Consider the following 12,176-nt stretch of genomic DNA (forward strand, 5'->3'; position numbering starts at 1 on the left):
ACTTAAATTCTTGTTCATATTTTAGTATAAAAATAATACAGGTGGATTCATCGAAAATGTTCTCTCTTATTTTTTTCTTTTGATAATGAATATTCAAATTCTAATTTATGGAATTTTTAAATATACTTAAAGACTATATTTTAAGATTTTTTAGATTTTTTTTACTACTTTGAGCGTTATATGCCGATACAAAGTTCTGTTTTTCAAATTAGAATTCTATCATTTTACTGTAAAATATTTATTGGATAATTTTTTTTGAAAATGTTGATACCTACATATCTAATTCCAAATTAAAATGAGTAGTTTTTACGTGATTAAAACGTTTATATTAAGGATAATAGTCCTTAAAATGGTTTTACAAAAATATAAAATATTAATGGATTATTATACTAAAATGTTCGAATTACCATAGCCCCTATAATATTATCTTCCTAACCCATTGTGATGGTCCTATTATCCTTAGTAGATAAAATTAAATAACTCAATTTCTAAGTACTCATTTAAATTTTGATTTCAATACTTTAAAATCTACAGAAAAAATTATTTACCAAAATAATTTATAGTAGAAAAAGGGGGTCGTTATTTGAAAAACAGAAGTTAGTATCTAAATTAATTTATATTAATATAAATTATTATTGTAACATTAAATAAATAATAAAGTATTATAACAAATTTAAAAGATTCTTCACTTTCGACTATAATAATCTCCTTCAATTTTATAAAATCTGTTCGTCATTATGAATACTCTAGAGAATGAGTTAACTAGTGAAATACGTGTTAAAACTTTTTATTATACTATTTAATTAGAGGTAGAGTATTTAATGAATTTTTTGTCATAAAAAAAGTTGTTCGTGGTATTTTTAAATTGCTTGTGTCACATTATATAATTTTAAAATTCTGAAAAATGAAGTATTTAACTATGAATTATATTATTATAATACTAAGTGGACATTAAATGGTAACATAATACTTAAAGTGTTATTCATACTTATATAACTATACGTATTGTACAAAACTTAAAGTGACGTTAGACCTGCATATTATTTTGTCTTCATTTTATAAATGTACAGGATACAGTATAGTAAATTTGTTATCAGCAGAATTTGTTTTGTATTGTTAATTTTATCTTAAGGATAAGTACATTGACTTATTATTTAATTAAAAGGTAAGAGAATTACCTAAATATAGTAATATCAGAACCAGGAAATCTTATAAACTTTTATATTCAAATTTAAAAGCGGTTTATGAGGATTGTAATATAAATTGTTCCACAAGGTTATAACTTATAACTTATAATTGACTTTAAAATTGCATTAATAGCATGTCCTCGATAACATTTTTACCTTTAAATTTTATGATAGGCCAAGTAACTACAATATTAAAACTAATAACACAAAATAGAATCACCTGAATGCAAAATTTTCTCAAGTGTAGGCCCGGGAGATATGTGGGTTTATTTGCTTAAGTATTTCCATATATAATTATTTTTAATTCATCGAGCCGTTTCCTTACCTTCGAATATTCGTTGCAATATTCAGCGAGTTATCCACAGGTTACTGTTCCCCACATGTATCGCATAATATACCAATACAATCAGTATAGGTATGTAAATGTTAGCATAAGTATAATTGAAAACCTATTTGGCGTTTTGCGAATGAGGGATATTTAAGGGTACTTACCATAACTATTTCATTAAATTTTGAACAATACATCATGTAACACTATTAATACACACAACGAGAATTGTCATCCTCCTATTGTTGCAAACACTTATTTTTATATCTCACAAGATTTTCAGACGCTGAGAAGCCGGCGCGCCGTGACGTTAAGTTCAACTTTAGTCTACAATTAGTTTTATATAACGGTCATAGAGCGTCCCAGCAAGAAATAACTGTAAATTATATAATATAGCCAAAGTAGGTGTACTATACGTTCATCGGTGACTGATGTACGTCTCATCTTGACACGTCGCCCGGAGCTCATTACAACCTCGGAAAATGGGCAATGTGTTTCGTCGGATCGGAAGTGATGAAAAGTGGTCTCGAAGATATACCTACGTCTACCAACGGATGACACATTTTTCTACAGAATGTTGAACAATAGCAAACGGCTCGATAATCGTTGAGAAACTGATAACAGTAATGTTAAAGAACACCGTTTTCCATTACTGCCAGGACTGACTGAAGACGGAAAATATCACGGTTAATGGCTCACCAGGATCGTGGTATAAAGCATGTTGGTCTGATATTTTGTCTTCAATATTTGGCCATCACGGTCCACATTGTATAATAACATGGTATTACCATGGATAATATTCTTACCGCAGTGGTTTTATTAGGCGGGTTTCCACTATACACGTACGCGTGTACGTGCATACAAATTCTTTGCAGTGATTGGTTGGTATTAGGTTAAGTTACCACACGATTTACCACAATACCATGTTGTTGGACATGCTGAACATTTTTCGTGTAGGTACACGGCAAACGTGTATAGTGGAAACCCGCCTTTATAGCAGGCTTGTGGTAAATGATTACGCCAAAAAAATGTTATTATCAATTGATAACCATAGACAATCTGTATTATCTATGTTGATAACGTGGTTTAACCATAAACCACTACTATAACCACAAGTAACCATTGTGGTAACATATATTCTTTTCGGTCACAGTATACCGTGTGTATAACATTTGTAGGGATTGTAGGGATGTCCTATCCATGTATAATGTATATATTATCTATGGGTATTCCATAGTATAGGTATAGGCATGAACTAAGAAGATCGCACTAAAGGCGCATTCACAGCTACGTCGTGTGTCGTGTCATGCGAGGGCTTGGTTATTATATGGTTACGTCTGGTAACCAATATGGTTTAAATGTTGAGCAGTTGTCAATTCTTGGTATACTCGGTTGCAACTTGGTTATTACATGATACCAAAAAAGTAATATCTAATCACAATACGATTGACACGACACGACACACGACGCAGCTGTGAATCTTAGTTCATGGTATAATATGTAGGTAAGTACTCGCAAGCTAAACTACAGTGGCCGTCGATCGTTTTATCTGCATTCGCTGCGCCGTCCGGTTTTCAACGATTCTCGATCAAACCGTTTTCGTGTCGTCGTCCGAGAATGTGTATAAATAAATTACAATGATTATTAAGGTTGTGGAGTGAGACGAAATTTCAGTGGCACGAGTCTTGTACGTATTATTATTTATATAATAAATTAATAAATAACTGATTTTCTCCTTCCCCCGGCAGTCAGGGTTGGATAAATGAATTGAACGTATAAACTTTATAAACATTTCTGTTTACTATTGTTATCATTGTAATTTAAATAATTTAATAATCCTTTATTGTATTTTACAATAAAAAAAGTAACTCCCATTGGCCACGATGACGAGGGTTGACTTTTCTTCTATATATAAAGAAAAATAAATAAATGACGTTGGTACTTAAATTTGTGAACCGCATAATTTCCGGTCATCCGTTCTCGATGATTATACGATCCGAGTGCTTCGCGTCAAAGTAAGACGCACATTATGTCACCCATATTATTCACAGGTCACTTGTACGGATAGACAGTTATTTACATTCATACGCTTTTGCGACCGTTATATTGGCATTACTTAGAAATGATTGTACTTACATAATATTGTAATTTTATTTGCGTGCATACTTCGATAAGTTTGTAAAATCCTTAAGTTGAACATTGGTAAAATAGTTGTGTGACGCGCCGTCGACTTTTGGTCGGGTTTGATGCATAAAATATAATTTATGGTGGCAAACTTTCAAAACATAACCTCAGTGTTTTTATGTAGTCACACGATATTTTAATATTAACTTTAAAAAACTGTTATAATTGTCATTAGATTTAACTAAAAGTTATCATATATGTAATAAAACAGACTGCAGTGGTAATATATTATTATACCTAGCTTTAGTTTTTACCTTTAAGTTTAACTTAAACTCTGCACTGTTAAAGCGTAAAAAGAGTGTGAACGCGTGCTTAAAAATATCTCCATTCTGTATGTATGCAAAAAGTATTATTATTGAAACCCTAAAAATGGACTACGTTTTTGTAAAGTTCATAGGTACCTGCAAAAACATGCTTTTGTAAAATATGCTACATCGTAAAAATAATTTTACTCATGTACATGTACCTACGTAATTAAATATATGATAATAAATTTAACAAAGTAAAAAGAAACTGTTATTTACTTAATTTTAATTTTAATTATGCAATAATATCGATAAATGCATTACATAGAAAGTAGGTACGTATACAAATAATTAAATGCTTATAAATTAAATATTATCAATGAAATTGTATGTACCAACTCGTATAGTAAAATGTTTTTAATGACAATAAAAGAAACTTGGATTATAGTAAAGATTAAATAACAATTATATTATAATTTATAGGTATTAAGATTTATAATTGTAAATTGTACCTATACCCGTCGGAAATAACAGACATTTCCTTCCTTCAAAAATTATTAAATCACAAAATTACTTGTTTCCCATTTTTAGGACGTATTTCCATCAACATATACTTCAATGCTATTCCCGAATAATTTTTTTTTATCTATTATCTAATTAATTATATAATATCATTGATTAAAATATATACTGTATATTTAATCAATGATAATATGATCAAATACTGGACAGATTTCTGAGATTGGGAAACAAGTCTGAATTATACTTTTTCCCTTAATAATAACTAATAAACATTTATGTATTATATCAGTAAATGAAGCTTGTGTTTTATTTTTGTATATGTTTAGTTCTTTGTTTCTTTGTCTTATAATTGAATTATGTAATGTGATTATTATTTTATTAAATGCTGTTGTATATCACTGTGTTATAGTGTTATACTTATCACACCTAAGTTTCTTATAACTGTACATGAGCCAATTATAACGTTTATAGGTACTAATAAAATAAAATAAATAAATCAATTATTGTAATACATAGTAAATATTATATACTTTCCTTTTTTTTAAAAAAAATATTATTGATTTTGAAAATATATTTCATTATTATCTTTAATCATTGTTCATCATTATCTTTCTTTAGAAATATTCTCTACTGACTTTGTATTATACTGAGGTTCTCCTAATATTCAACTCATTCTCCTCTCATTCTCACCATGTTATTATTTCCTTAACTAAAATATCCTCTAGCTTTCTTATAATATGATCACTTTTATAAATTGTAAAATTGATGTTAATTGCTATGCCGTAATATTTTCATTAATAAAAGTAAAAAAAAAAAATTATTATGAACGTAAATTAATATTTAAAATAAAATAAAAATTAATTTATGTATAACTTTTTTTTTTGAAATTTCCCCAATTTATTCTATATTTTTATTCATATACTCCTACACCTTTTTTAAAACTTTGATTGTAAAATGTTGGCACGTGACTAGAAAAAGTTTCGATTCTTCTGTCATATAACTCATATATAATATTATATTGGTGCAATTGTACAAGAATATTATACTATTCATTCTTTTATATTGTATATTTGTATTTTGTATACATATATAAATATTTCGGGGTATATTTTAAATGTATCTTTGATTATTGGATATGTAGGTACGCGTGTGTATAAATTAAATTGTTGTCCAATCCCAAGTAATACACGTACACTACTTCCAATACATCATAAACAATTTATACTATGGTTTTAGGGTAATTAATCGAAATTTCTAAGTATACACTCCTTAAGTATACCATTAATGTCCAATTTACAATAATATATTATATGGTACTTTTTAACACTTATTTTAGTATATTTACTAGAAAATCGATACACACTCACTAAAAAAAACCAAGACATACTATTTTACATTGTGAACATATTATACTTTTCGTTACATTTTTGTTCTATGCAAAAAAAAATAACCCAACAGAGGATTGATTTAAGACATTTTAGCCCCTGGATCCACAACTATGCTTCAAGATCATTACAAAATAAACATGTTGTATAATATTGCCAAGTATCGTTGAATGTTCAATGTTTAACTATTTTGGAAAGTTTTTAAATATTTCATATAGGTAGGCTATGCTTAAACTATACGAACAAAAATAAAAATAAAATCAGTTAAACCTTACCTGGTAAATACGATGAGAACTAAACCATTTCCAATTAAACCCACAATGCCGATTACTGTGAGCAGCATACCATATGAAAAAAATATCATTGGACTTGTAAGTTTTTCGTTGCCTTCTTCATCTCCGTAACATTTTTTACTCTATAATACGTTTAAAATTACTTTAAATAAATATGGTTTTATTTATAAGTTACTTTCTAAGTTATTTCAATATTATTCTATGTTTTATTAATGAGTTATTATTATTTTTGTTTTTTTTTTTTTGTAAAATAAATGTTGGTCAGAAATGAACATTGTGATAATCCCTGATCCTCGTTAAATTTGAAACACGTAGGTACATATGATCATTGATCATCCTGTTTAATGTTTATTGTATAAACATATAATATAAGCTAACTAAATACTGGACAACTGTAATAACTGCAATGGTTATCAATGTACGTTGGTGCCTATATAATTAATAAAAAAATCTTATTTCTCAATAATTATTATACAAAATTTAATTTTAATTTTTGCTTATTGAAAAGAAAATTATGTCAGCATATTATGTTTAGAAGCTTACTCATACAATAGGTACAGATTCGATATGAGATACTTAAAACTTATATGTAATAATACTGTATTATGAGTTGAAATTTACTCAAAAAACATTATTTTAAAAATGTACTTAATAAATAACATTCTAAATGTATATATCTACAAAGCAATAATAATAAAAACAAAATAATGTCGATAATGTTTGTAAAACATTTCAAAGCGTGTATATAGTGTGTAAGTTAGACTTGTGTAACCCATCGAAATTATTCGAATAATATTTTTAAAATACATCGTTATAATCATTGCAATTAAATATTATATAAACGAAGTTTGATTTCAGCTAGGTAGGTACCAATATATCTATTATGTTTAATTTCATAAATATTATTAAAATATAAATTGAGATTAATTTCCAGCTTTTGAAAATAATTAAATAAAAATGTTTAACATAGATTGTTATAATTGTTTAATATTATGGTATGCCATGAATAGAAAAACGTGGAAAAATTAATTAAGTGGACTTTGGATGATCCATAAAAAATTATAATAAATAACTATACCTACAACTAAATGTTATGCATATTCTAAAACTATACTATATTTTGTATTTATACTTGAATATCTTAATATGATAAAAATATTTTTTAAATTTTTACTTTAATAAATTGATACTTGAGAAATACCATTAAATAATTTTTGTTCAACTTTTATATATAGATGCAAGTAACAAAGTTTACGTAGATAATAAAAAAAGTTTTTAAATCAGTATTATTGAATATTTTACTTTCAACTAAAAATTATTGTCCTAACCAATAAACTTTATAGAATACTATTGAAGATACACTTTGAAAATGCATATTTTATACCTTCACAGAACAAAATTAAATATGAAATAAATAATATGTTTATACTATTGATTTATGAAACTGTGGTCTTATATATTTGTATACATAATATTTATCTTTTATTCATTTTTAAATCATTAGATTGTTTTTCATTACCAAGTAAATTATTTATTTTTTTTTTAAAAAAGTATAAAATAAAAACCTTTAAAAAACCAAAATATTATTATATGTACCAATGCTCGTATGTATAGTCAATTTATGTGTCACATAAATAGATTATGCATGCGGACATAAGTATATCACCTATAGATATTTTTTTTTTTTTATAAATAATAATAATTTGTAAGAAAAAATTTACTATAACCGGCTTTATGACCAAATACTTTTTCTCCTTACTTCCTAAATCCTAATATGTCATATAGATCATAATTATTGGAAATTACTATTTTAATTTAGCAGCTACGTACTATTGTTAATTTTTCTAAAACAATAATGAATTACATTACATATATATTTTAAGAAAATTTGAAAATTGAATATATTTAAATGCAGTTTTATTCAGTCATAAGTATGGAAATTCTGATTGAATAGCATAATATTCAATTTTTTTTCCAAAATTCAAAAATAATCAAAAAATTAATTTAGCAAATAAGTTTTTTAATTTTCCAAGATAGCCATATTGTTGATCGTATTTTTTAAAACAGTTAAAAAAAATATATATATTAAAATGTAATGAAAATTGCCCAAGTTAGAGCTAATTATTATTTTGAATTTCTAAGAATAATAGTTATGTTACCTATGCATACGGCATTAGCAAAATACGATTAGCATGTTAATTATACAATCACGCTGATTGATTTTTGGGCTAAAATAAAAAAACAATAATAAGGTCCAACTTGGGTGATTTTCATTAAATTTTTATATTTTTTTTTTTTTAATTGTTTTAAAAAATACGATCAATTGCAATCTTGGAAATTTAAAAAACTTATTTGCCTAAAACAAATCGAATATTATTATGCTGTTCAATCAGAATTTTCATACTTAGGACTAAAAAAACTGCATTTAAATATATTAATTTTCCACAGATACTAAGGGTGATACGGGACTTCTGGGACATACTGTATATATACAGATATACTACAGATACCTATAGTAGGTATGTATTTATCTGGAATCAGTTAGATTATAAATTAATCTAGACTTTTGAAAATTGTTTGATATGTTTAAATTAACGGAGTTCGTTTTGAGGCTTGTAAAGTATATTATTTATTAATTTTGAGCTTTATAGTTTATTCAAATTGATATAATCTACAATGGTAAGTGGAAATTAACTGAATACGTAGTTATTTCTAGCTTTGGATTTAATGCAATCATAACCTCATTCCATAACCTTAACAGAGAAGTTTGTATGTGTATGTACATTTATATATATATCTTATATGCGTGCTATTGATTTGAAATCGTTAGAATTCAGTTTATGATATCATAATATAATATACCTATTATTAACAACTCAAATTCTAACCACAATATAATGGGTGCTTACTGCTTATCGATATAATAACATGTATTTCATACAAACATATTATTACGGGAGGATGTGTACATTTAATAACGCAATGTACCTACCTACGTAGTTACACTATAGGATTACTAAAACTACTAATTAATATCATCGGATTAACAAATTTTTATGTTGTATGGTTGAAAAAAAACTAAAATGTTTGTATCTACTACCCCCACCTAGAACAGTCCATTTTTTTAGAATTCGAAAATTAATTAGACTGATTCTGCTTATAAACCAAGTCTAAATTTATTTGAAATATTGTTTAACTTTAAAATACCATGAGAATCAATGTGTATGTAATATAATGTTATTCGTTACACGTATCTTCTAAGAATTGACACAGGAAAAATATAATAATGGTATGGTTTCAAAACTAAAATAACATTTGGAAAAAATCAATTGCATATATTATGAAACTGTACAGTGAGAAATATCAGATTCTATAGATAGGGTTAGGTAAAGATGCAATTAAAACAACGAAGTTCATGGAAATCAGTATCATCGGTGTCACCCAAGTAGATACTCAAATACTATAAAAAAAATTGTATTCGATTTAATAACATGGATATTAAAACCTCTAAAAAATTTAATAATGTCTTTAATAACTAGATAATATAGGACACATAATATATAAGAAAATATAATAATATATATATATATATATATATATATATAAGTAGTACCAAAATGACAGTTGTTATTAGGTTTGTGTTTAGTAGAAAACATACTGTCTGGTATATTATCGAATAGTTTTTTGTGACATTTCATATATATTTTACGATGTTCAATATCATGATTATTATATTTTGAACTTGTGATTATTGTGTAGTTTAGATTGTACCTACATGTTTTATATAATTATATGAATGAAACAGTAAAATACAACTATGTACCTATGTCCTATAGGTTATATTAATATTATTTAATTGAATAGTATGTAGGTAATTACGTTATATCTGTAGTGATAATAGGATTTTAAACAAGTATATAATATACGATTGGTTATTGTACGCACTTCGTTTTTGCACATCGCATTAAAACTGGTTAAGTGGTTCGACATCGATATCGTTTGGTTATTGGTTTTGTCTTTACGGTAATATTATCGCATTTGGCTTGTTTCCAGCTCCTCACTATTCAGGAAATACAAATAAAACAATTATTATTTTTCACGAATAGTAATAAATATAAAATAATCGTAATGATAGTGGATATGTTAATAACTTATTTTCCATTAACTATCTTTATTCAGGTATCTGAAAACTAATAAAAATATAATACATGTTTTAAGTATCATAAAATCATACATCATACGTATTATTGTTTTCATAACAAAATATATTACTTCGCTAAGTTTTCCATTTTATTGTTGATTTTCGAAGATTTCCTCCAAATGGATATTTTTTTAAAGCTCACATGATAAACCTATAACAATAACACAATTTTTATTCACGTGTAACTAATATTTATAAGTAAAATAATATACAGAGCATGCCAACATGAATAAAACATACAACTGATGTAATGGTCCATTGATCATCATATTTTTTACTTAAGAACAGAAAGATACATATTTTTATTTCAACATAATCAATATAAACTACTGTTAAAAAGTACCTACTGACAAATGTATTGTTTAAATTTTAATAACATAGTATATATTATTATTATTCATTTATTTTAAATATTATTTGAATTATAATGAATTATAAATGAACAATTATTACATAAATTATATTATAACATAATTTAATATACATTTTTTTTTTTTTAATAATATTCGTTTACTTTTGTTTTATACTCCAAGTAGAGCGAAAAATCGTAATTCGTTTTTTAATAATATGATTTTTATTTATCATAGGTAGCTTCTTTTTGTAATGTTTCGTATTTTAATTTATTTATATTTAATATAATCAAAGGATCACAAGTATTACATGTACGGTGCCTCTGGTACCTACATGGCTACATTTATACTGGAGATAATGTAAATTTTGAAATTCCATTACAAAAGTAGACTATTTTTAAAAGGTTGAGCCAAAACGAAAAATACCTTTAAACCAATTCAAATAGTTTCACTCGTTGTACATTGAATTATTTTTGTTTAGATTTTTCAAAGTTTTTTTTTGTCCGTGAATATTTTAAGTTTAGTTTGCGTGCCGTTATTAAATCATAATATAATATTCCACTAAGGCCATAATAGTATTATACACAATTTTCTGAGGTTTTTATTTTACATTGCATTGTTTATATAGTACCTATATTTAAAAATGTATTACCTTTTACATTATGAGCGGAGCTGGAGATGTATATTGCCATATTGGTTTTTTTTGTTCGTGTGTTTTTTTTTTGAAAATGTATCTAACTTTAAGGGTTGCTTATGGAAGCAAATTATATTAAGTTAGTACTTTTCTAGCGTGAGGATGGGGTGGTTATGTAAAAATATTACAGTATTTTAATTATAATAATATTGAGGAAACTAATGAAAACCAGTGTGAATACTCAACAGTTTGGGCCTGTTTTTAACAAAACTAAATTTGTTACTAACTGTAATGACTTGAAAATATCACTGAATATTAAGATTAGCCTATTTTAAAAATATTTATGCCCTTTTTGAGCTTTTTATATGTTTAAAATGTTCGTCTTTTAAATTTTTTTTAGTTTTTGTTTATACCATTTTTTTTCAGTTTAAAAACTTGAACATTTAAAACAAATATCTCTTATGCTTTTCTTAAAGAAATTAAAAAATATAAAAACTAAGTTATGATTTTTATTGTAAAGAATTGAAACTTTTCACATTTTATATATTTTTCAGAATATTTAGATTCATTTAAATGTATTCGTATTACGAACCTAACACACCGTTTTATAGAATGTTTGTATCGACTTATAAGTTTACAGAAAAAAATTGTTTAACAGCGATAACTAATAAATAAATTGTTCTTTTTTAATATGTAAAAACTGTATAATATATTTTATCCTAACGTATTATATTCTCAGCTTATCATTATCCTGTATTCAACATAAACAATGCTGTATTTACAAATATTTATTTACACCTTAAAGCTTAATAATTTTTGTATATCATTCAATAATAATAGCTATTAT

General features: G+C 25.7%; 1 protein-coding gene across 2 annotated transcripts in view; it reads right to left on the reverse strand.

The window, feature by feature from the left end:
• LOC132952859 (rhodopsin-like) overlaps positions 1-12,176 on the reverse strand; it is a 62,461-nt gene that overhangs the window by 31,205 nt on the left and 19,080 nt on the right. For both annotated transcript variants that reach the window (XM_061025319.1, XM_061025320.1), the window contains exons 2-4: positions 10,417-10,496; positions 10,090-10,204; positions 6,127-6,266 (exon numbers count right to left, since the gene is read on the reverse strand). In XM_061025319.1, coding sequence (XP_060881302.1) covers positions 6,127-6,266; positions 10,090-10,134 — 185 coding nt within the window. In that variant the 5' untranslated portion in view covers positions 10,135-10,204; positions 10,417-10,496. The remainder of the gene's footprint in view (positions 1-6,126; positions 6,267-10,089; positions 10,205-10,416; positions 10,497-12,176) is intronic.

The sequence above is a fragment of the Metopolophium dirhodum genome, chromosome 9 (genome assembly GCF_019925205.1).
Source record: "Metopolophium dirhodum isolate CAU chromosome 9, ASM1992520v1, whole genome shotgun sequence".
Classification (NCBI taxonomy): domain Eukaryota; kingdom Metazoa; phylum Arthropoda; class Insecta; order Hemiptera; family Aphididae; genus Metopolophium; species Metopolophium dirhodum.